This window comes from Onychostoma macrolepis, chromosome 19 (assembly GCF_012432095.1).
Source record: "Onychostoma macrolepis isolate SWU-2019 chromosome 19, ASM1243209v1, whole genome shotgun sequence".
NCBI lineage: Eukaryota > Metazoa > Chordata > Actinopteri > Cypriniformes > Cyprinidae > Onychostoma > Onychostoma macrolepis.
In genome coordinates this window covers 30,324,115-30,346,697 of record NC_081173.1, presented here as the reverse complement: position 1 = coordinate 30,346,697, position 22,583 = coordinate 30,324,115, and the positions used below count along the sequence as shown (strand labels likewise).

The following is a 22,583-nucleotide window of genomic DNA, read 5'->3' as shown; positions in this document are numbered from 1 at the left end:
ACTGAAACCAGTATCAACAAAATTCATCTTTGCAGAAGTTGCATCTGAATGGCATTTAGATGTATTTCCACACTGTTTAGGACATGGAGTGCTTTAACCTGCAGTTACAAATGGTGTCTAAAATGTAAGTCTCTTAATATCAATTTATTGTTATCCCAACTCCAAATTTCCCTTTAATTATATCCTTGTTTTTATTAACCAGCTGGGCAAGAAGTAACAAACTATAGCTGTTCTTGCATCCAGTTTGGTTTTCTTTTATGTTTACATGTCTTAATATCAGCCATGATTATTCTACTCTGTTAATGAAAAGGAGGTTTATATGCATATCCGCTACGAGAAGCATACATGTAAGAGGCTGACAATTAGCTGAACATATACTTGTTTAATTAGTCACACTTAGTCTGCATTTTAAAATCTTTATTTGAACGTGGCAATTAATATTATTTTTAAACCTTTATTTGGATGTGGCAACATAATATCACGCTCTACAATATTTCTTTGAATAAATCTCTGACAGACTATCAGCCAATCACTGTGAGCATAGTTACTAAGCATGCTGACATCGTCCATAGCAACCAGGTAAACCCCGCCCCCTTCCTCTGAGTTTAAGGCTTCTCTCTATTCCTTAGTAAATTTTGTCTCAGCAGCTTTGTGAATAGGTTTTAAGAGAAAACTCTTAGCTAAAAACTTGTAGTGCTATTTAGGATAACTCTTAGCGGTAAAATACAATGTTTTGTGAGTACGGCCCTGATTATCATCTGAAATGACTGTTCTTGGTCTTGCTCTTCCTCTACCTCTCAGATTGTTATCCATTGTTGAAGGATGTACCCGTACAATCTGTTCACTTTGAACTGGCTTATGCATATTTAGAAACAAGTTTGAACAATTTTGAATGATTGTGTGTAATCGATGACAGTTGTGTTGCAGTTGTGCTTAACTTTTGATTTCTTGTGTCTAGGGTTTTGCATCACAAGTTCATCACAGTGCAAATTGTGTTTTAGCGAGTAAGAAAGTGTTTAGAGTTTTACTAAAAAGAGTGCATGACATCCGCAAACGGTGTCTAAACTGCCTGAACTTGTTTAAGGTTTTGCTATTGAGAATTTGATTCAGAGAGTAGGGTTTGTGTCTTAGCAAATGTGAAAAACTGTAAAAGTCATTTGCCGCCACCTACTGGTGGTTTGATATCACATTTAAAAGTATCATTACATTTTTCACAACATTTCTTATTTGCAAGTTTAAAAAAAATATTTAAAACAGTAATCTTATAACATTATTTATGCATTTGAAATTTTGCAGAGTAAATGCACTTATGGCACCTCAGCTTCATCAAACAGTCTGTAAATACATCTAATGCCACTTCAGATGCAGCTTCTGTGTTTGCTGCAGTGGAAAAGATGGAGTTTGTTGATACTGATTTCATCTGAATGGTAACAACTCTACAGTTTCTTATTACTCTGAATTAATTGACACAATGTAAGATTTTGATGCGAAAGATGACATTTAATAAGGTTAGAGGAAAAAAAACAACCATTTATAAAAAGAGGGAAATTACATCTGTTTTGTTATACAGTACAGCAACTCATTTTCAGTTAATTGTTATTTCCACCTCTTTGTAGTCAGAGCACTATATTTTGAGAGTCGTTTGAGAGAACATCTGTAACTTAGTCCAGATTTTGGGAATTGTAATGTCTAATAATTTCTTTAATGTTTTTATTAAAAAAAAAAAAAAAAAGTATAGATTTGTGTTTGTATATGCTGTCAATTATAGTTCTTGGAAAGAAAATTGGAATCGGCACGAATGGGTATCTGCAGGTCACACTTACAAAAAAAAATCGGAATCGGCCAAGAAAATTGCAATCGTTGCATCTCTAGTTAAAACATGGAAAACCAAATGTAGCCTATTACTGCATTAAACATAACAAATAACAAAACATCCATTAAACTACGAAACCACAAAGTAAGATTACAAACTATTCACTATGACTTATTTCTCAAGTTTTTTCTTATTAGCTTATTATTTATTACTTAGGCCTATTTCTCATGAGGGCATGCACCGTGACCATACACACATCACATCACTTCAGAACAAAACAGACCAGGGTTTGCAGTGTAGCTGCAATATTAAAAGCGGGAGGGGGGTGGGGGGATGGGGGTGTTACACATGTAATGTGACATAAATCTTTTATTGACTTTTTTGAACATATGAATATGAAAGCATATTTGCTTTTGAACATTAGTGTAAAAATCCAGGTTATAGAAAAGACGTGTGTGGTTTCTATAGCAACAGACTGTAACTCATTACTTCACATTGTAGCAAAGTGTCATTTCTTCAGTGTTGTCACATGAAAAGATATGATAAAATATTTACAAAAATGTGAGGGGTGTACTCACTTCTGTGAGATACCGTATTTTCACGTAAATATAATTCAGACTACATTTTCACATAAATTAAATATTTTGTCACATTAAGACATCACTTTCATGACAGTTAATCACATAAAAAACCTCCTAATTTGCAAATAATAATGCAAAATATTATTATTAAAATTGTGAACCATACGTCATGATACTATATGTGGTATGTAATTTTGTAAAAAAAAAAAAAAGAAAGAAAGAAAAAAGAAAATATAACTATTTAAATATAAAAGGTCCAGCTCGTATTTCACCCCAAATATATTTTTAAATAAATAAATAATGAAAACAAAATAATAATATTTAAATTGTGAACTTTACATCTTGATAGTATTTGCTGTACTGAATTTAATTTTACAAAATCAAATCAAAATCAAAATGAAAAAATACAAATAAAATCAAAATTATTAAAAAATTATTTAAATTGTAAACCATACATGTAGTAGTACTTAATTAAATGTTATAAAATAGAATAACAAAAATTAAATAAAAAATATGATGAATGAAAATTAAATTAAATTAAATAAAGAAATATTTTGTGTCTGGATGGACATTTCTCATTATTTATTTACATATTACTCTTTGGGGCAAAATGTGTGACCCAAACATTTGTTGTATTGAATTTAATTTTATCAAATAAAATAACAAAAAAAAGGATTTTGTTTTTTTAGAAAAGAAAAAAATTATTGTATCAGGAACAGGATGTTTTTCATTATTTATTTACTTATGATGACTCAGAAAATTGTTGTACTGAGCCTAATTTCCTAAAATATAATAATAATAAAAAGAAAAGAAAAAAGATATTGTGTTGGGACAGGATGTTTTTCATAATTTTTTGTGATATTCACATCAGCTAACTTTGATCCCCATCTCGGTCTGTGAACGGCACACAGTCTGTCACAAAATAACACAAGTGCAATAGATATATATATAAGAAAAGCTGTGTGTGTTCAGTCACAGCACATTCAGGCGAGCCGCTCGCTCTTCTGTGTCTGTGAATGAATGTGGCAGTGAAGAAACTGATCCTGCGGCCTAAAACTCACGCATTCCTGAGCTGATCGTTTACAAACCCACAATTCCCATTAAATCAGGTATCAGAACGGATGTAATCAACTCAGATCCCATGGGTTCATAGCTGCAGCTAAAGGCTTTTACAAAACAGTTTATAAGTATTTTTCATTTTACATCATTAATGGACCATTTTTACATTTCACTTTTGTATTCTTATTTGCTCCAGTAAAAAAAGTAATAATCCAAGATAGCATTTCATGACTTTCCTAATTAGAACAAAAAAGTGGAGAGATTGATTAAAGCCATCAGATAAAAGAAAGATGTTGAATGTATAACTCTCTCAGTCGATGCATTAGATAAACCCATACAAACCTGTACTAGTTCTTGTAATGTAGATAATATGACACAAAGCCAAAGCACCAATATAGCACTATAATTGTACATTGGATTTTTTTAAATGTATATTTTAAAAAAACTTAAAAGTTTATTGACGTTTACAGTGTTACTGACTGTGAAACAAATCCTGACAGTATGTGCTGGAGCTGTGAAAACAACCGTTACTGTATTTTGTGTTGCTGCTCATGTTCATCAAAGACGTCGTTATTTCACCAAAAAAAAAGTTAATGTTTTTTTTTTGGTTTTTTTGATTATCTGAAGAGTTGACGTATTAATTATGCTGCATTTCATACTTTCAGGTGAAGCGGTTTATTAATGTGAAAATACTATCTGAAGATATTGAGCAAAGACTGCAGGGTTTCATTGATTCATAGATGAATGTTGATATCATTATTTGTTCATGTGGATGTAATTCTTCAGAACATTAAATATCAATATCTATGTTCAGCATCTCATTTTGTAAATACTCTTATTATAAACCTGTCATAAAATGTATTTCCATAGACTGCTTACACAATGAATATGGTGTGTAATTCAGTCAACATGAATCAAGTTCACTCAACTTCGATGCACTCAAAAAAATGATTCGGTCTAAATTGACATTTTATGTAATTCAATTGCATTACAATTTTCCATCCATTTAGATTACATAGTTTTAACATAAACAAATCAATAAACTTAATGCGATTCATATGCATCAGTCATACGTGAATGAAACAGGTAAGATTTATGTAATAATTCACAGTAAAGTCTCCACACTGCTCAGTGTTCATGTGTTCCCACACTACAGAGTGTTCAAGTAGAATTGAAGCAGTGCTGGAGTTAAGAAGATAATTATGTGATGATTGATCATTAATGATGAACAGCTGCTGTTATCAAGAAGAATCACCGAAGGAAAGAGAAACACAAGAACTACAACTGACTTCAGCCACAGACGAAGATGAAATCAACTGAAAAAAAAGACATTAAATCTCTCAAGATCTGATTAAACAGCTTCACAAACAGCATCAGACTGACCAGATTGACTTTATTTCTGTCAGACTTCTAGAGAAGCTCTTATTGAGAATTAACAGAGGTTTAGATGCTTTATTGTTTTGTTTGAAATCACCATCAAAGAGACCAGTGTTTCCTTTTGTTGGGCTCTGGGCTCTTGACCCCTTGACACTTTGGTGTTGCTATTACACTGGTTGCTTTAATTGTGTGTTTATATAAAACACACTTAGTTTAGCCAGTGAAACTAAGAAAAAAGAAAAAATGGAGTTGGGGACAGATGGTCTACCGATCTAGTTTCAAGTCCAATGTCTTACGAATATGTGTGGATTTGTTTTATAGCTTCAGGTCTAGTAGCACTGTAAAAGATCATTTGAATAATTTACAAATCACTTTGTGCACAAAAAGTTTTCATCTGCAGCAGTACAAAGACCACAGACATCAAGAATCAGCGTATGAATCTCAACAATGGTGACAGTCAAGAAAATGCTTCATGTTGCAATGCATGCTGGGCAACACCATAGTACAAGACTCTCCCATGTATCCCAGCATGCATTGCAGCATGAATAAACAATGCAGCTGAATTGTCTGATTATTTTCTTTTATTCTTACTATTTTATTTTACGTTTGCTGTTTTAGTTGTGACTTTTAGTAGCTTGTTTTGTGATGTTCAGAGTTTTATCTGAATATTTAGTTGACTGTCACCATTGTTGAGATTCATACACTGATTCTTGATGTCTGTGGTCTTTGAATTGTTAGAGATGAAAACATTGTGTGCACAAAGTGATTTTTAAATTATTCAAATGATCTGATATTTACAATACTGCAAGATCTAAAGCTACAAAAAAAAAACTAATCAGAAATTGGACTTGAAATGAGATCGGTGGATCATCTACCCACAACTCTTTTTTTCCTTGGCTTTGCTGGCTAAGCTAAGTGTGTCTTATAGAAACACAGTTAAAGCAACCAACACAATAGTAACACCAAAGTATCAAGGGTCAAGAGCCCAACAAAAGGAAACACTGGTCTCTTTGATGGTGATTTCAAACAAAACAATAAAGCATCTAAACCTCTGTTAATTCTCAATAAGAGCTTCTCTAGAAGTCTGACAGAAATAAAGTCAATCTGGTCAGTCTGATGCTGTTTAATCAGATCTTGAGAGATTTAATGTCTTCTTTTTTTTCAGTTGATTTCATCTTCGTCTGTGGCTGAAGTCAGTTGTAGTTCTTGTGTTTCTCTTTCCTTCGGTGATTCTTCTTGATAACAGCAGCTGTTCATCATTAAAGATCAATCATCACATAATTATCTTCTTAACTCAACACTGCTTCAATGTTACTTGAACACTCTGTAGTGTGGAAGCACATGAACACTGAGCAGTGTGGGGACTTTGCTGTGAATTATTACATAAATCTTACCTGTTTCATTCACGTATGACTGATGCATATGAATCACATTAAGTTTATTGATTTGTTTATGTTAAAACTATGTAATTTAAATGAATGGAAAATTGTAATGCAATTGAATTACATAAAATGTCAATTTAGACCGAATCATTTTTTTGAGTGTGTGTTGGGTTACTAAATCACACATTGTTATGTTGTTGCTTTTGTTTGGGTTGAAGACAGATTTAGCATGCAAAGTAAACTGTTGTAGCTAGTAGTTAACCAGCCAACCTGTTCTCATCAATCTACGTATAAATAACATGGCTTTACACTTTCCAATTGCGTATAATGCGGGGTTGCTACATCAGATGAAGACTCTGTCAAACTGTGCATACTCAGAGTGTTCTGGTGAGTTTAATGGTTTATCTTGTTAATTAATTCACACACGTTATGAAACTGTATATATTCATCTACAATGGAGAGAGTTAAGTTGTTCATACTAGAAATTCCCATTTATTCATATCTAAGTTTCTCATAAATGTTGTTCTGTGATTGTAGAGCTTCATGTTCTTCAGAGACTAATTGGTTGTGAGCTGGAGAAATTTAATGGAACAGTGACTAATCTGACTGCCTTTGATGAATATGGATTTGATGGAGAGGATATTATTGCCTTTAATTCTGACACTCTGCAGTGGATTGATAAAAACCCCAAAGCTAAAGAAACCAAAATGAAATGGGATCAGCAAACAGAACGAAACCAATTCCTGCAGCATCACCTCAAGACCTGCACGAACTGGATCTCCACATTTAATAACACAAAAAAAGAGTATGTTCTAATTGCATAATTTTAATTAAAGCACTCTTATTATGCTCATTTACAGGTTCATAATCTTGTTTAGGTCTAATAGAACACGTTTACCTCATTTAATGTTCAAGAATCTACATAATGCCAGTCAAGAAGAACAAACTGATTGACTTGAACCACCTTCACAAGCACGACTTGTGCAGGACGTTTTTCAGTAGTAATTCTTTATTTTATACCTCAGTTACATTTCAGATGATGTTATAACTGTGTCATTTATAACTTCTGACCTGCATATAACTTCTGGTTCAGTAAGCAGTCGTTAGAAAAATGCTGAAAGGGACAACAAAACCTTGTGGTTACAAACACATTCTTATGTGAGTGTGTTGTGCCTGTGGATGCTGTGTGTCTGTTTTTCTTCTCCATGTGCAGTCTAGTCTAGTCATCTTTTATTCATCTTTATTTTGGTAACTTTATTTCTTCTGTGCAACATGAAGATAAATAGTATGTTTTTCACAGAACACAGAACCAAATTATTTTGAAATATTTGTTTTTTTCATTATGATTTTATGCTTTCTTTTCCAGCTCCACCAGATGTTCATGTCTTTGCAGTGGAATCCTCCTGATGATCACAGTAGGCTGAATCTGAGCTGTCTGGCCACTGGTTTCTACCCCAGAGATATTGAGATGAACATTAGGTTGAATAGAATTAACATTGTGAACCAAATATCATCTGGAATCAGACCAAATGCTGATGGATCCTTTCAGATGAGAACCAGTGTGGAGATCGACAGAAACCATAAAGGATCTTATGACTGTCTGGTCAATCACAGCAGTCTGACAGAACCAGCTTCAGTAGAATGGGGTAAAATCCCATTTCAGTCTTGACTGAATGTGTGCAGGGCATAATGTGTTTGAAACGACGTAAGAGTGAGTAATTAATGACAGAATTTTCATTTTTGGGTGAACTATCCCTTTAATGCATTAACATGTATTGAATTCTACATTTACTAAAACAGGCTACCTGTGTGTACTCAAGCTGAAGTGTTTATAAACTTCTGCTGTATCTTCTGTTTTTTAGGTTATAGGTACTGCTATTGCAGTATCATCAACTAGGTTTACTTGTCCATAACCATTTCGATGAACAAAATGAACTGTGATTGATCTGTGAAACAGTGATAGAGGAGTCACACTTCTGAGTGTTTGAGCAAAGTGAGAGGAGCAATAGCAGTTTCTACTCCCCTTTCATATGTTTTGTAGCCCCCTGATCTTTACAGTGTTTACAGTTGGCTACCAGTAGTACCAACAACAACTGAAATATTTTACTTCCAACTAATGTATTATGAGATTGAGTTTTGTAAAAGAGAGGGACCTTTGTGTTCATGATTACTAGAGATGTTCAATTTGAAATTGTGTATAACACAGTCTCAGTAACTGTAAAATGTATATTTTAGGTATGAATTTGGCATATGTTGAGTTTTGATATTTGGAAAGGGTCTTTAGGCTTGTTTTGTGCTATGATTTGGCCTTTGGGCTGGTTTTCTTACACGGACCTGGCAACCCTGTCCAGGCATGAGTTTTGGGCCATATTTAATTTTTAGTGGTCTTAACATTCCACGAATAGAAGGCAACAAATTGTGGTGTAAATTATTATATGCGACCCTGGACGAAAAAAACAGTCTTAAGTGTCAATTTTTCGAAAATTGAGATTTATACATCATCTGAAAGCTGAATAAATAAGCTGTCCATTGATGTATGGTTTGTTAGGATCGGACAATATTTGGCTGAGATACAACTATATGAAAATCTCAAATCTGAGGGTGCAAAAAAATCTAAATATTGAGAAAATCACCTTTAAAGTTGCCTAAATGAAGTTCTTAGCAATGCATATTACTAATCAAAAATTAAGTTTTGATACATTTGCGGTAAGAAATTCACAAAATATCTTCATGGAACATGATCTTTACTTAATATCCTAATGATTTTTGGCATAAAAGAAAATATGGATAATTTTGACCCATACAATGTATTGTTGGCTATTGCTACAAATATACCCCAGCGACTTAAGACTGGTTTTGTGGTCCAGGGTCACATATGTAAATGTAATTTGTTACTGTACTTTCTGATTACTTTATTCATTTTACTGCATATCAAAGATATTAGCAAATTTTACACTCTACTCCAAAATATTTGTGATGAGCAATGCAGTTACTCCTTACATTTTGCATGGCACCCAACTTTTTCTGCCACACACAAAGTTATATCATCATCTACAGGGCATTAAATGTACTATATGTTGTACTTTTGCCCTGTCTCGCCAAAACCTGACAATCTGGATACTTTACACAAATGCGAGTGCATTAGCTGGTAGTTGTGAATCACAGGTGTTTTATATATGAGATGAAGACATGGGTGCATGAGGCTGAAACCAGCACATCCAATGCAAGTATGACTATTTCATTTTGCTTTATATTTTATTTATTCGTTACATTGAAGAGACATTTTTGGATATTCGTTCATCAATTTAAATTAATGTATTTAAAGGCATTACAAAGAGAGTGGTAATGGAGGCTTGTGATTGTTTTTGTTGAGAAGATATTATGTAGTAATATTGTTCTATTGTTCTATTAAAATATCTTACTGCTACCTTGGCTTAATAGAGATTTTAATCTCAATGAGACGTCCTGGTAAAATAAAGGTAAATAAATAAAAATTGATGAGTGTTTGTAGATGTTTAATAGGTTGTTGTGACAACCTTGATTTACTGTAATTTTGAGGTGTTCAGTTTTATTTTGATTTTAGAAAATAAATGTTATTGCTCTCCTCTCATGTCAACTCTTTATTTTGGGCGGACCAGACGGGACTTGAGCCCACCAGGGCGGACCAGACGGGACTTGAGCCCACCAGGGCGGACCAGACGGGACTTGAGCCCACCAGGGCGGACCAGACGGGACTTGAGCCCACCAGGGCGGACCAGACGGGACTTGAGCCCACCAGAGCCAGATAGTGGACCACCACAGCGGAGCAGACGAAACAAGGGGAGCAGAAGACCACCACGGTGGAGCAGATAGAGCAGGAGCCCACAACGACGGATCAGGAACCCACAGCAGAGCCTGGGACCTAGGGAGAATGGAGACAAAGAGGAGAGAGAACATGCACGGACCCAAGGGCCGAGGCAGGGAACACAGAAAGTTCATTGACGGCCTCCATAGATGTGACAGGACAGAACGGGAGTTCATTGACGGTCTCCATAGCAGTGACAGGACAGCACGAGAGTTCATTGACGGCCTCCATAGCCGTGACAGGACAGAACGAGAGTTCAGGGACAGCCCTTCTGGCTGCGACAGGACGAGGAGTTGTAGACGGCCTCCATAGCTGTGACAGGACAGGATGAGAGTTCATTGACGGCCTCCATAGCCGTGACAGGACAGAACGTGAGTTCAGGGACAGCCCTTCTGGCTGCGACAGGACAGGACGAGGAATCAAGGATGGCCTCTGTGGACGTGGCAGAGCAAGACAAGAGTTGGTGAGTGGATACCACCGACACCTCCGGAGGTTCTGCAGCGGTTGCCGCCACCTCTGGAGGTTCTACAGCGGTGGTGTACGCAGCCCAAACGCAACAAAGCGATTCCCATCAGGGGAAGTGCCTCGGACAGGGGAATATGCATAAGAACAGGAGGGTTAGTGTGAGTTGGTTTGGGGATACCAGCAGTCCGTGCAGACACCAGCGGTACATCCCTCAAACTAGATATCAAATTGGGATAGTGGAAGACTGACCTTGATGATCTGGGTGTGTCAGCCCGGACGTGACGTGACTCTGGACGAACAGCTGAGACGTGAACAGCCGTGACGTGCTGCTGTGCCTCTGGACGAGCAGCCGTGACGTGCTGCTGTGCCTCTGGACGAGCAGCCGTGACGTGTTGCTGTGCCTCTGGACGAGCAGCCGTGACGCGTGCTGCTGTGCCTCTGGACGAGCAGCCGTGACGCGTTGCTGTGCCTCTGGACGAGCAGCCGTGACGTGCTGCTGTGCCTCTGGACGAGCAGCCGTGACGTGCTGCTGTGACTCTGGACGAGCAGCCGTGACGTGCTGCTGTGACTCTGGACGAGCAGCCGTGACGTGCTGCTGTGACTCTGGACGAGCAGCCGTGACGTGCTGCTGTGCCTCTGGACGAGCAGCTGAGACATGACTCGATTGATGACGACCAACTGTGACTTGATTTGATTCTCTGACATCAACTTTGACCTGACTTGGCTCATGAATAGCAGCAATGACATGACGGGGTGTTGTTGTGACAATATTGGTAAGCTTTAATATATATAAAATCATAATTTATTTCATCATTCCCTAAATTCATGATAAGATTTTTTGTATTTTAGTATGTTTTAGTATGCAAGTTTTGTAAATTCTGTAATGTGACCAAAGCATTACCAAAGTATTACTGTCATTACCGAAAATGTGCAGTCACGACCGAAACATGGGATGTTTTGACAAAAATAAAGTATACTGAATTATCAACTAAGATGTTATGATAGTTTTGGCTTCAGTGTATATTCAAACTAATGAATCCTTAACTTTGAAATCAGTATGATACATTTTTTTGCCTTTTACAAAGAAAAATCGGATTCAAAGTACAACAAATTTCATAAATTACACTTAAAATATTGTTAAAAATGTAATTGTTATTGATTTACCTCTGAAAAGATTTTAATAAAATAGCAACACACACAAAAAAATTATATTGTAGATGTTAGCAAAATATTAAAAGGTTAATATAACCCTTCTAATTAAATTATCATTACTGTGTTTTGGTATAGTGATCAGTTTGGGGAGAGGACAAATATTCCAAATTTTACAATATCACAATTACTAGAAATGTGTACCTTACCTTGGATATTATACAATTTGCATACATTCCATTTTTTTTAAAAATATATATATATATATAATATTTCATATATGTACATTGATTTCTATTTACAGAACAAAGCAGGATATCTGTATGTACTCAAGGTCAGGAGGAGAACGCTATTATGATGACAGAAACATGTAATTATTTTCTCCAAACACAGGTATCATCACATTTATTGTGTCTTTCTTTGTGCTGAGAATCACAATCAAATCCAAAGCAGCACACAGTAAACTCTGCAGATGCCAGTCCATACACTGTAAAAAAACAAACAAATAAAAAAACTCAAAAATCTGCTGAAGATAGTTGCCTTAAAATTAAAAAAAAATAAAATAAATTTACAGTGTAGATATGTGATAGATACATGATGACATTTATAAAAGTGTGATTTCTAGACCTGGAAAAATCATGGAAATTAAAATGGAAAAAGTTATGGAAAAAGTGTAGACCTTAAAGAACATTCAGTTATTGAAGCTGGATTAATTATATCATGGAATTATTTTAATTATTTGATTTTAATATATTACCACGCTTAGGTTCTGTACTGTACACAAAAAGTGCTTCAAATATAAAAACATTAAAGAGAAACAGCATTCCTTGGTTTTGACTGTTTTCAGGTTGTTGTTTTTTCCCCCAGCTGTTTCTAATGTCTATTTATGGTTCACTTCTAATTTGATAAGAATATTTTCTCATGACAGACCCTGTCTATTTTCTTCATGCTCAGTTGAAATATGACTGCTTTAAACTTTACATATTTGACAGATTCTTCTTTGAACATTTCAAAGGATCAAGAGCACTTAAAATTTGTTATATATGTAACAATATTGTTCTCTTCTTTCAGGCAAATGGAAATGAATTAGGAAATGGCCAATTATTGCAGTGAAACATCAGGTTTATGTGCTTCTGGCCAAACTGACTACTGTAAAATCACACACTGAAAGGAAAAATAATTATCCACAGCAGCATTTATGACTTTCTAAATGAGAAAAAAATATCTAGAGATTGAAAACAGCCGTCAGAAGAGAGAAAGATTTCAAATTTTCCGTCACTTACTCACTTCCTGTTCTTAAAAGTGTCATAAATTACCAAACTGGATATTTCTAGAGATTTGCTCATGAATTGATATTCATATTTAGAGGTTTTTAAAAACTCATTCTCATATAATGTATGAAAGAAAAAAAAAAAAATTGTGTAAAACATGAACTGTGTAAAAATGGCTGTAATGTTTATAGGAATGTGTTTGAGGAAAATGAACATTGTTATTTTACTCCATAAACTACTGACAACATTTCTCCCAAATTACAATAAAAAAGTGATTTAGAGCATTTATATGCCGAAAAAAGACATCTAAAAAAAAAAAAGAGTAATGCACAGAAAAGGTAATGCAAAGACAAGTTCATGTTTATTTGAATTTTGAACAAAGATCAACAAAATTAATGTTTGTAGTTTACAGAATAGAGCTGTAGGTCATGAGAGGATCAGTAAATTAATTCTATACGATAGTGAATCATACCTCAACTCTGCCGTTTTTCCCGGGATTCTCCCGTATTTTACCATTCTATCCTGCTATCGTTTAAATATGTTCCCGTGTTTCTCCCATATTTTTAATCTTTCTATAAAAAAGATTCCACTGGGCAATGACTGCAGTTACAGTGATAATTGTGATGGAGAATGGGGAAGGCAGCTACATTAGTTAGTGCTCCTCCACACACATCTCTACATCACATTGTGCAGAAAGAGTTTAAAAATTCAACCCAAAGCAATATACAGTAAACCCTGCAGAATCAGATACAGACAATGTGTGTTATGATGTTTAATGCTCAGTTGAAGTATGACACCGCTTCAAATGTTTCACATTTGACGATTTAAATGTTTCAAAAGACCAAGAACACAGTATGTTACATGTAATGCAGTTCTCATGTCGTTTAAGGCAAATGGTAATTGGTCATTTTTGAAATGGTGTCTAATAAAAGTAAAACAAAGTTTCTTACTACTTACTAAATGCTGAACTTTACACTAAAATCATTAATGCATGTTCTTTCCAGAAGAAATGATGAAAAAAAAAATGTGTTCCCGCCTCTTGTTTCCTTATTTGGTTTGCTTCCTGTCCTTGTTGAGTGTGATTGTCTGTTATTCAGTTCAGGTGTCTAATTATCAGTGATTGTCAGGTGTATTTAGTTCCTGCCTGTTTAGTTAGTTTTCGTCTGGTCTACTCGTTGTTCCTGTGAGTCTGCGCTGCCTTGGTGTGCCCTGTCTGTTTTGGATTCATTAAAGACTGTATTTTGAGTTATCCTTGTTCCTCCCTGCTGTGTGCACTGTGACAAGGGTTAGTCACTTCAGTTTTTTTTTTTTTTTTTGTCTTAACACTTGACGTGCATTTCCTGATAAATTTCCTGTTTAAGGTCTTCAGGAAGGGGGAAAAAAATACACTTTTGATTAAGTTTGAAAATGCTTTAGTGTTTCATCATCTGGGATGTTTGTATGAACCTGCATCAAACAAATATAGAAAAAGTACAATCAAAATATGGGAAAAAAAAAAATCTAATATTCAAAAAAGCAAAAGATAAAACACACAATTACTATTTTTTTTGTATTTTTTTTATTAAAGGTATTTGTTTTTTATTCAAGGCACACACATTTTTAGAATGCGTATCTTGGTGTTTCCATCCAGCAGTTTTTATGTGCCACTCCAAAATGCACATATGCGGAATAGATGTGGAAACATAGATTACCAAGCAGTCCATGTTAATCACATATGTGACCTTGGAGCACAAGAACAGTCATAAGTAGTGGGTATATTATAGCCAAAAATTGTATGGGTCAAAATTATTGATTTCTTTTATGCCAAAAATCATTAGGATATTAAGTAAATATCATGTTCCATGATTTTTTTTTTTTATTAGTAATATGTATTGCTAAGGACTTCATTTGAACAACTTTAAAGACGATTTTCTCAATATTTAAATTTTTTCACCCTCAGATTGCAGACTTTAGTTGTATCTCGAATCAAAAATTGGCCCTTATGACTGGTTTTGTGGTCCAGACTCCAGGGTCACATATATTAGTGTAAAGCAGGACATTAACTCTAATACTCTGTTTACAGGCTGTCAAAGTCAAGAAAAGACAGTAAAAGTACAGTTGAAAGTGCAGGATAGATTAGCTCCAATCCTGCTCCTGGATAGCTACAGTCCTGCAGATTTCAGCTCCAACCCCAATCAAACACAGCTAATTAAGGCGTTCAGGGCTACTTGATAATTACAGACAAGTGTGTTTGGGGTTGGAACTGAAATCTACAGGACAGTAGCTATCCAGGAGCAGGGTTGGAGATCCCTGGGATTGACAGATAGCTTTAATCAAGTCTGGTCCTGAAGTACCCATAAATACAAATGTGCAATGATGATCCTCCAGGACTAGAGTTAAAGTGCATGGTACAGATCAAGATAGGGTTGCACCAGCTGTTCATATATTTTGTGTCAAACTCAATCTTACTTGTTTGCATGTAATCAAATCTCCATTAAAGCGTACTGTAATGTAATGTACAGTCACTCATACTATGTGCAATTATTACACGGCTTAAGTAGTTCCAGGCAGGTCTCAACCTCATTACATGTCCATATCACTTCACCAAATGATTGTTATTTCAAAGGTCCTTACAGCCTACAACAGCAAAACAACCAAAACCCACAAAACACTGACCAAGCAAATAAATATCATAAACAATATAATTTAAAAAAAATGACAAATGCACAGTAATTCACAAACGCTTAAGGTCTCTCATAATTTAATTAATAACTGCATTAAATGATGTTTTGGTATTAGCAACAGTGAGACGAGATGGGAGGAGTATGAAATTAGTCCTATACACAAGAACATTTTAGGGACAAAAACCTGCCTAAAGTCTTAAAATACATCATCTGAACAATGTCTTGAGGTGTGTTAACTGCAGTATAAGCGTCTTGGCTGCATCACCACCTTGGGTGTGCATTATTCTCTAATACATTTACATTTACATTTATGCATTTGGCAGACGCTTTTATCCAAAGCGACTTACATTGCATTCAAGTTACAGTTTCAAGGAAACGGAGTCAGTTATTGCACTGTTATAGCATTGGTTCTCAACTCTGGCCCGTAAGATCTATATTCCTGTAGAGTTCAGCTCCATCCCTAATCAAACACACCTGACCAAGCCAATCAAGGTCTTTAGGATCACTAGAAAGTTACAGGCAGGTGAGTTGGAGCTAAACACTGCAGGGAAATGGATCTCGCGGACCAGAGTTGAGAACCCAAGTTTTAAATAATCCAGTGTTTACCTTTATTGATCTAATAAGCAGCCTTCAAATATGTAAACAGTAGTAGCTTTGAGTCAAGTCGAGTCGAGCTTTATTCTCATTCTGCTACATGTGTGGTCACACAGGGGTGGGTAGTCCAGGGGCCAAAGAGTAAAAGTCCTGCCATATTTGTGTTCCACCCATGAACTCAGCAGCTGATTTCACCAGAGGAGGAACCAAGACATTCCTTTCAAGTCACAAGCAAGTCTCAAGTCAAATCCCAAGTCCTCAAAGAGTTAAAGTTAATGAGATAATTAAAGTGACTAATTAAATGATGATTGAGCATTAGTGATGAACACCTGATGTTAACAATCAACATCACTGAAGAAAAGAGAAACACAAGAACTACAACTGACTTCAGCCACAGCTTTGGATGAAATTAACTGGAGGAAAAAAGCAAAAAAAATTGCCACCATAATTGCATAACAAAAATATGGCAGGACTTTTACTCTTTGGCCCCTAGACTACCCACCTCTACAGAGTGTTCAAGCAGCATTGAAGCAGTGCTGGAGTTAAGAAGATAATTATGTGATGATTGATCATTAATGATGAACAGCTGCTGTTATCAAGAAGAATCACCGAAGGAAAGAGAAACACAAGCTGGTGATGCTGTTTGTGGAGTTGTTTAATCAGATTTTGAGAGATTTAATGTATTTTATTTCAGTTGATTTCATCTAAGGCTGTGGCTGAAGTCAGTTGTAGTTCTTGTGTTTCTCTTTTCTTCAGTGATCATGTTTGTTAACAGCAGGTGTTCATCACTGATGCTCAATCAGCACTTAATTAATCACTTAATTACTTTACACTTAAAGCCAAGGGGAATTGTTTTACTCAAACGGTTTGAGTTACCCTAACTTGTTGGGTTTTACAGTGTAGGTTGCATTAGTGGCATAAGGTATTGTATGTATACAACAATGCGACAATAAAACAATGCATTTACTTTTAATTAAGTAAATATCTGTCTTTACAACTTTCACTTGTAGTGGAGTAGTATTTGAACAGTGGTATCTGTACTTTCACTCAAGTAAGGAAGTTGTGTACTTTGTCCGCCTCTGCCCGCTTCATGCATTCTGCCTTCTTGTTTCATATTTTGGTTTAATGAATCAATCCATGTGATCAGTCACCTGTTAAAAGTGACATCAGGAACAAAATAAAAGTTATCTAATTTAAAAAATAATAATAATAATGTTGTACTATCTAATGACCAAAGATGAATTTTGAAATATCAGAAGATATATTTCTGATGTATTTTATGACATGTTCATGTTTTGTTTTTAGTTTTTTTTATGAATGCAGATATCTTTGAGTTTAATACGCAACAGTAAAGGGTTGTTTTTTTTTTAAGTATATGGCGCTCCCCAGTGTTTATCACAGAAATAACATTTCAGAAGTGTTTGTGGCTGTGATGGAATAAGAACATGATTAATATTGTCCATTTATTTTGGAGGATATTTGTCAGACGGATGAAATATGCTTTTTATTTCAGTATTCAAATGTCAGTCTTTGAACTGTGACATTATCTTGACAGATTTTGATGGAAAGTTGAATTTCAGATTTTTATTTTTATTTTTTAAACTGAACTGATCAAAGAGTAGTGCTTTCTGCTTCAAAAGGAGCAAGAAAAATAATCAGACACCTGGAGTCTGTTATCTGCTTCAGTACTGGCTTAATCAGAAAAAAAAAAAAAGAATTACTTTTTTCAAATATATATATATATATTTTTATTTTTGGGGGATCTTGTGCATTTTAATTTGATGTGATTTGATAAGTAAGTAACAGCTAAAATTGTTGCACTCATTTAAATTCCCATTCTTAATTCCTGATCAAACAGGTTTTATTTGAATCTGTTGTTCGTTCGTTCATTCATTCAATCATTCAGTAAATGACAGCACTCTGAATAGGGCAGTGAGTTGGAGTTAATTTTATTAGTGTTATACTGAGTAAAGCTGCTCAAAATGAAGGTTTTAGAAGCATAATGCAAACACTCTACTCCTTTAGAGTCATTTTCAGTCTATTAAAACGACCGTGACATTCAAATCGACTGACTATGTTAAAGAAAAATAAGAAAATATAATTGACAGTACATTTAGGCACACCGCTGACAGATACTATACACCAATATGCACAGTTCATGTTCATAGATTCATACGTACGGGGATTCAGAAAACAAAATCAAATCAGAAACATCTGTATGGAACATTTGGTGGATCTAAAGGGGAAGTTGCTCCTGTTTGACTCGACCAATCACAGCAGAGTTTAGCTTCTCAGTGCCAGCCAATCACAGTAGAGAAAGACCACGAACAGGCAAATCACACGAGTAACACTGCTGGTCAATCACAGCAAACAGCCACAAAACAAGAGCAACTCAAAGAATCTTCAAAACCCTTCAATCAAGAGTTCAAGTGCTATTTTTATTTTTATTAAAACACAAAATGAGTTCTCATCTATTTCTGCTGATCTGAACCAGGTCAAGCATCAATCTCATGAAACCTGAGACCAAAGAACATTTACAGGTCATATTTTGCTCCAAAATCAAAATAAATCAATTATATGTTTGCATAGACAATTAAATGAAAACACTTTCTTTCCCATGATTTTTCTTCCCAATTCTCATTACTAAAATCAAAGAACCTAATTATTACATAGCAAGCATCATTTATTTGTATTTCAGTTTACATTATAATAATGATTAAATGATTTGTAATCATTTAAATTACATTATTTTTATGCATAAAAATAAAAAAATAATATAATCATATAAAATATTAAATACATTTTTATAATTATAATAATTTTTTATTTTATAATTTATTATATAATAATTTATTTAAATTGTTATATATATTTGAGATTTGTTTTCCACATTACAGTAATTTAAAAAAAAAAGGTTCTTAATCATTTTTAAAAAGCATGTAAATGCAACAAACAAAAAAAAAGACCTTTGGGGTGAAATATGACCCGTGCATGTTCTTGTGAAGTGTAGATATATCACAAATGTGACTGGAGAGTGTTTAACAGTAATAAAGAGTGTTTAAGATCTGTGCTCAAACGCCAGACGACCTCTGACCTCGGCAGCATCTTTCGTGTCTTCACTTACAATGTGCTTTCACTCGTTTCCTAAAAGCAAAACGCGCCAAAATCCATCAAGAAAGCAGCAGGAGCGACGAAACATTAAAAACAAACAAAAAAAACATCCCCAACACAAGTGTTAAAAAGCCAGACTTATAAAACAAGTCCTTTAAAATAAGCCATTTACAACAACGGAATGTTTCGGTGGTTTTGAAGAGTTTCCTGTGGTTTTGGATTGGCTTCTGAAATTCTTCACTCTAATATACTTGAAAACTATCCCATATACGATTATTATATAACATGCATTAAAGAAATATATTGCACAAAAACGAATGACATATTCTCTGATTGAAAACGGGATTGGGACAGTCGATGTCTCCTTAGAGTGTGTGCGTACGAGGGTGCGTCCGTGTGAAAGCTACGTCTAAACACACGTCTCTTGGTCTTGTGTTTAAGGCTGAATCTATATCTCACGCTGAAACAGTCTTCGGCATCAGACAGTTGCAGTTTAGTGCTACACTTGCTATTCTAAAATAAAGTCATTAAAAAAAAAAAAAAAAACACAAACACGACCCTCCACTGGATTGAGTTATAAAAACAGGACACACACAAACATCGACACGTACATTCGTTAAAGCATATCTCCGTATGCAATGAGCTCCACGTAGCCGTCTGAGACGGTCATGCAAATATACCCTTAAATTCCATCATCTCTGTCCACTTTGATATGTTCGAGGGCTTTAGATAATCATTAAAGGAATAGTTCAACCAAAAATGAAAATTTGCTGAAAATCCACTCATCCTCAGGCCGTCTATGAGTTTGTATCATCACAAATTTGTAGAAATGTAGCATCGCATCACTTGCTCACCAGTGGATGCTCTGCAGTGAATGGGTGCCGTCAGAACTAGAGTCCAAACAGCTGAGAAAAACATCACAATAATCCACAAGTAACCCACACCACTCCAGTCCTTCAGTTAATGTCTTAAGAAGAGAAAAGCTGCATGTTTATATTAAACAGATCTATCATTTTAAGACGTTTTCAACTTCAAACCATAGCTTCCGACTAAAACACGAGTCCATAGACCAGACCACTTTTTCACTGAAGGAAGCGTTATAATGGATTGAATCAGCAGAGCAATATGCACAGATCAAGGACCGTTTAACAACACAATCCAAAGCAAATCATGAGCTCTAAACAAATATGTGGGTGAATTTTGATGTGAGAGACAACAGGAGATGAACTTTTTCACTGGAGGAAGTGTTATTATGGACGTAAGCAATGGTTTGAAGTTAAAAACGTCTTGATGGATTTGTTTCTTACAAACAAGACATTAACTGATGGACTGGAGTGGTGAGGATTATTGTGATGTTTTTATCAGCTGTTTGGAATCTCATTCTGACGGCACCCATTCACTGCAGAGGATCCATTGCTGAGCAAGAGATGCAATGCTACATTTCTCCAAATCTGATGAAGAAACTCATCTACATCATGGATGGCCTGAGGTCGAGGACATCTTCAGCAAATTTTCATTTTTGCATTAACTATTCCTTTAAGTCATTTTTAGATCAGCTTAATTGTTACATATAAGCAAAAGGCAGGGGGGCGTGTCCTGTTTTAATCCCCACTCACTTCATGCAACCGATTGGTTGGCAGGAAACATTACGCCTATTTCAGTTTCAGTGCCACAAAACGATCATGACCCTCCTCATATGGTTCTCCTTGTAATGAGTGTTAAGGTGCATAGGTTGCTTCGGTCGGATTTCCTTCACCATACAGTACTGACGATGAGGCGACCAATGCCAAATACAAAACAAACCCAAATAAACCAAACAAATCGTATATATCTACACAGTGTCATTCAAAACATCAGATCAGAAATGCACGGCAAACGGAAAGAGCGATGGCTCGGTGCTCGGGATCTGCAGTCTTTCGTAGTGGTTCAGACGTGACCGAACGCTTCACGGTGATAAGATGCGTCCTCTATGCTACGGCCGTGTCAATACAGTGCTTTAAACGAGAACAGCCACGAGGCACTAAGAGGGAGGTGTGTGTTCGAGCGTTTGCCGCCGGGATGTGCGCCACCGTCGGGGCGGCTCTGTCGCGGCGAGCGGCCACTGGCTCCTCCTCCCCCTCTGCGTCGGCGGGAGAAGCGTCCGTCTGTCACCTCTTGTGCAAGCTACGCAATTTCTGTGAATATCTGAGCACGCGCGGCGAGCGTGAGTGGAGCTTGACGAACAGCTCGGGGAACTTGTACTGAGGAAACAAGGTCTCCAGGAAGCCCTCCAGAAAGACGCAGGCCAGCCGGCGGTTCAGGGGTTGGTGCTGGAACATGTCAAAGACGCGCAGGATGCCCTTGCGTGTGGTTTCCGCCCCGATGATGTGCTTCAACTCATCTGATGGGAGTCAAAATTTCAAGTCATGTTAAATTTATTTGTATAGCGCTCTTCAGAATAGATTCAAAGCAGCTTCAAAGTAAATCATGATGTTAATATTTATGTCCATGTAGTTATTTTAGTACATCGAGTTAAACTAAATAAATCAGAAATGTTTCCTTGGCCATTAGCTGTAATAAATTAAATTTAAATATTTTTATTATTTTATTTAATTTAACGTTTATTTCAACTAAAAATATATATTTTTCGGTTTTAGTTAACAATAACCGTGGTACTATATATATATATATATATATATATATATATATATATATATATATATATATATATATATATATATATATATATGTATATATATATATATATATATATGTATATATGTATATATATATATATATATATATATATATATATATATATAGACACACAATATCATTAAAAAGTTTGGGGTCTTTAGGCTTTTTTTTTACATAAATTAAGACCTTTATTCTACAAGGACACATTAAATTGGTCAAAAGTGATAGCAAAGACATTTATAATGTTACATAAGACAATACTTTCTATTTATCAAAGAAAATGAAAATAAAACATTTGAAAGTTTCCATAAAAATATTTGGGAGTACAACTGTTTTCAACATTGATAATAATTAGAAATGTTGAAATTCTTGATCAGCGCATATTAATGAAGAGTGGAGTAATGATGCTGAAAATACAGCTGCACATCACAGGAATAAATTACATTTTAAAATATATTCACATAGAAAACTGCTACTTTAAATTGTAATAATATTTCACAATGTTTTTTTTACTGTATTTTTATTCAAATAAATGCAGCTTTGGCGGGCAGAGGAGATTTTTCAAAAGCATTTAAAAATGTTATCGACATTTTGACTT

General features: G+C 35.3%; 1 protein-coding gene and 1 pseudogene across 6 annotated transcripts in view; one reads left to right on the top strand and one right to left on the bottom strand.

The window, feature by feature from the left end:
• Positions 1-6,511: 6,511 nt before the first annotated feature.
• LOC131525178 (major histocompatibility complex class I-related gene protein-like) lies at positions 6,512-8,109 on the top strand (annotated as a pseudogene).
• A 10,022-nt stretch (positions 8,110-18,131) lies between these two features.
• Positions 18,132-22,583, bottom strand: part of snx13 (sorting nexin 13) — a 35,748-nt gene continuing 31,296 nt past the window's right edge. For all 6 annotated transcript variants that reach the window (XM_058754502.1, XM_058754506.1, XM_058754501.1 and 3 more), the window contains one exon: positions 18,132-21,689. In XM_058754502.1, coding sequence (XP_058610485.1) covers positions 21,457-21,689 — 233 coding nt within the window. In that variant the 3' untranslated portion in view covers positions 18,132-21,456. The remainder of the gene's footprint in view (positions 21,690-22,583) is intronic.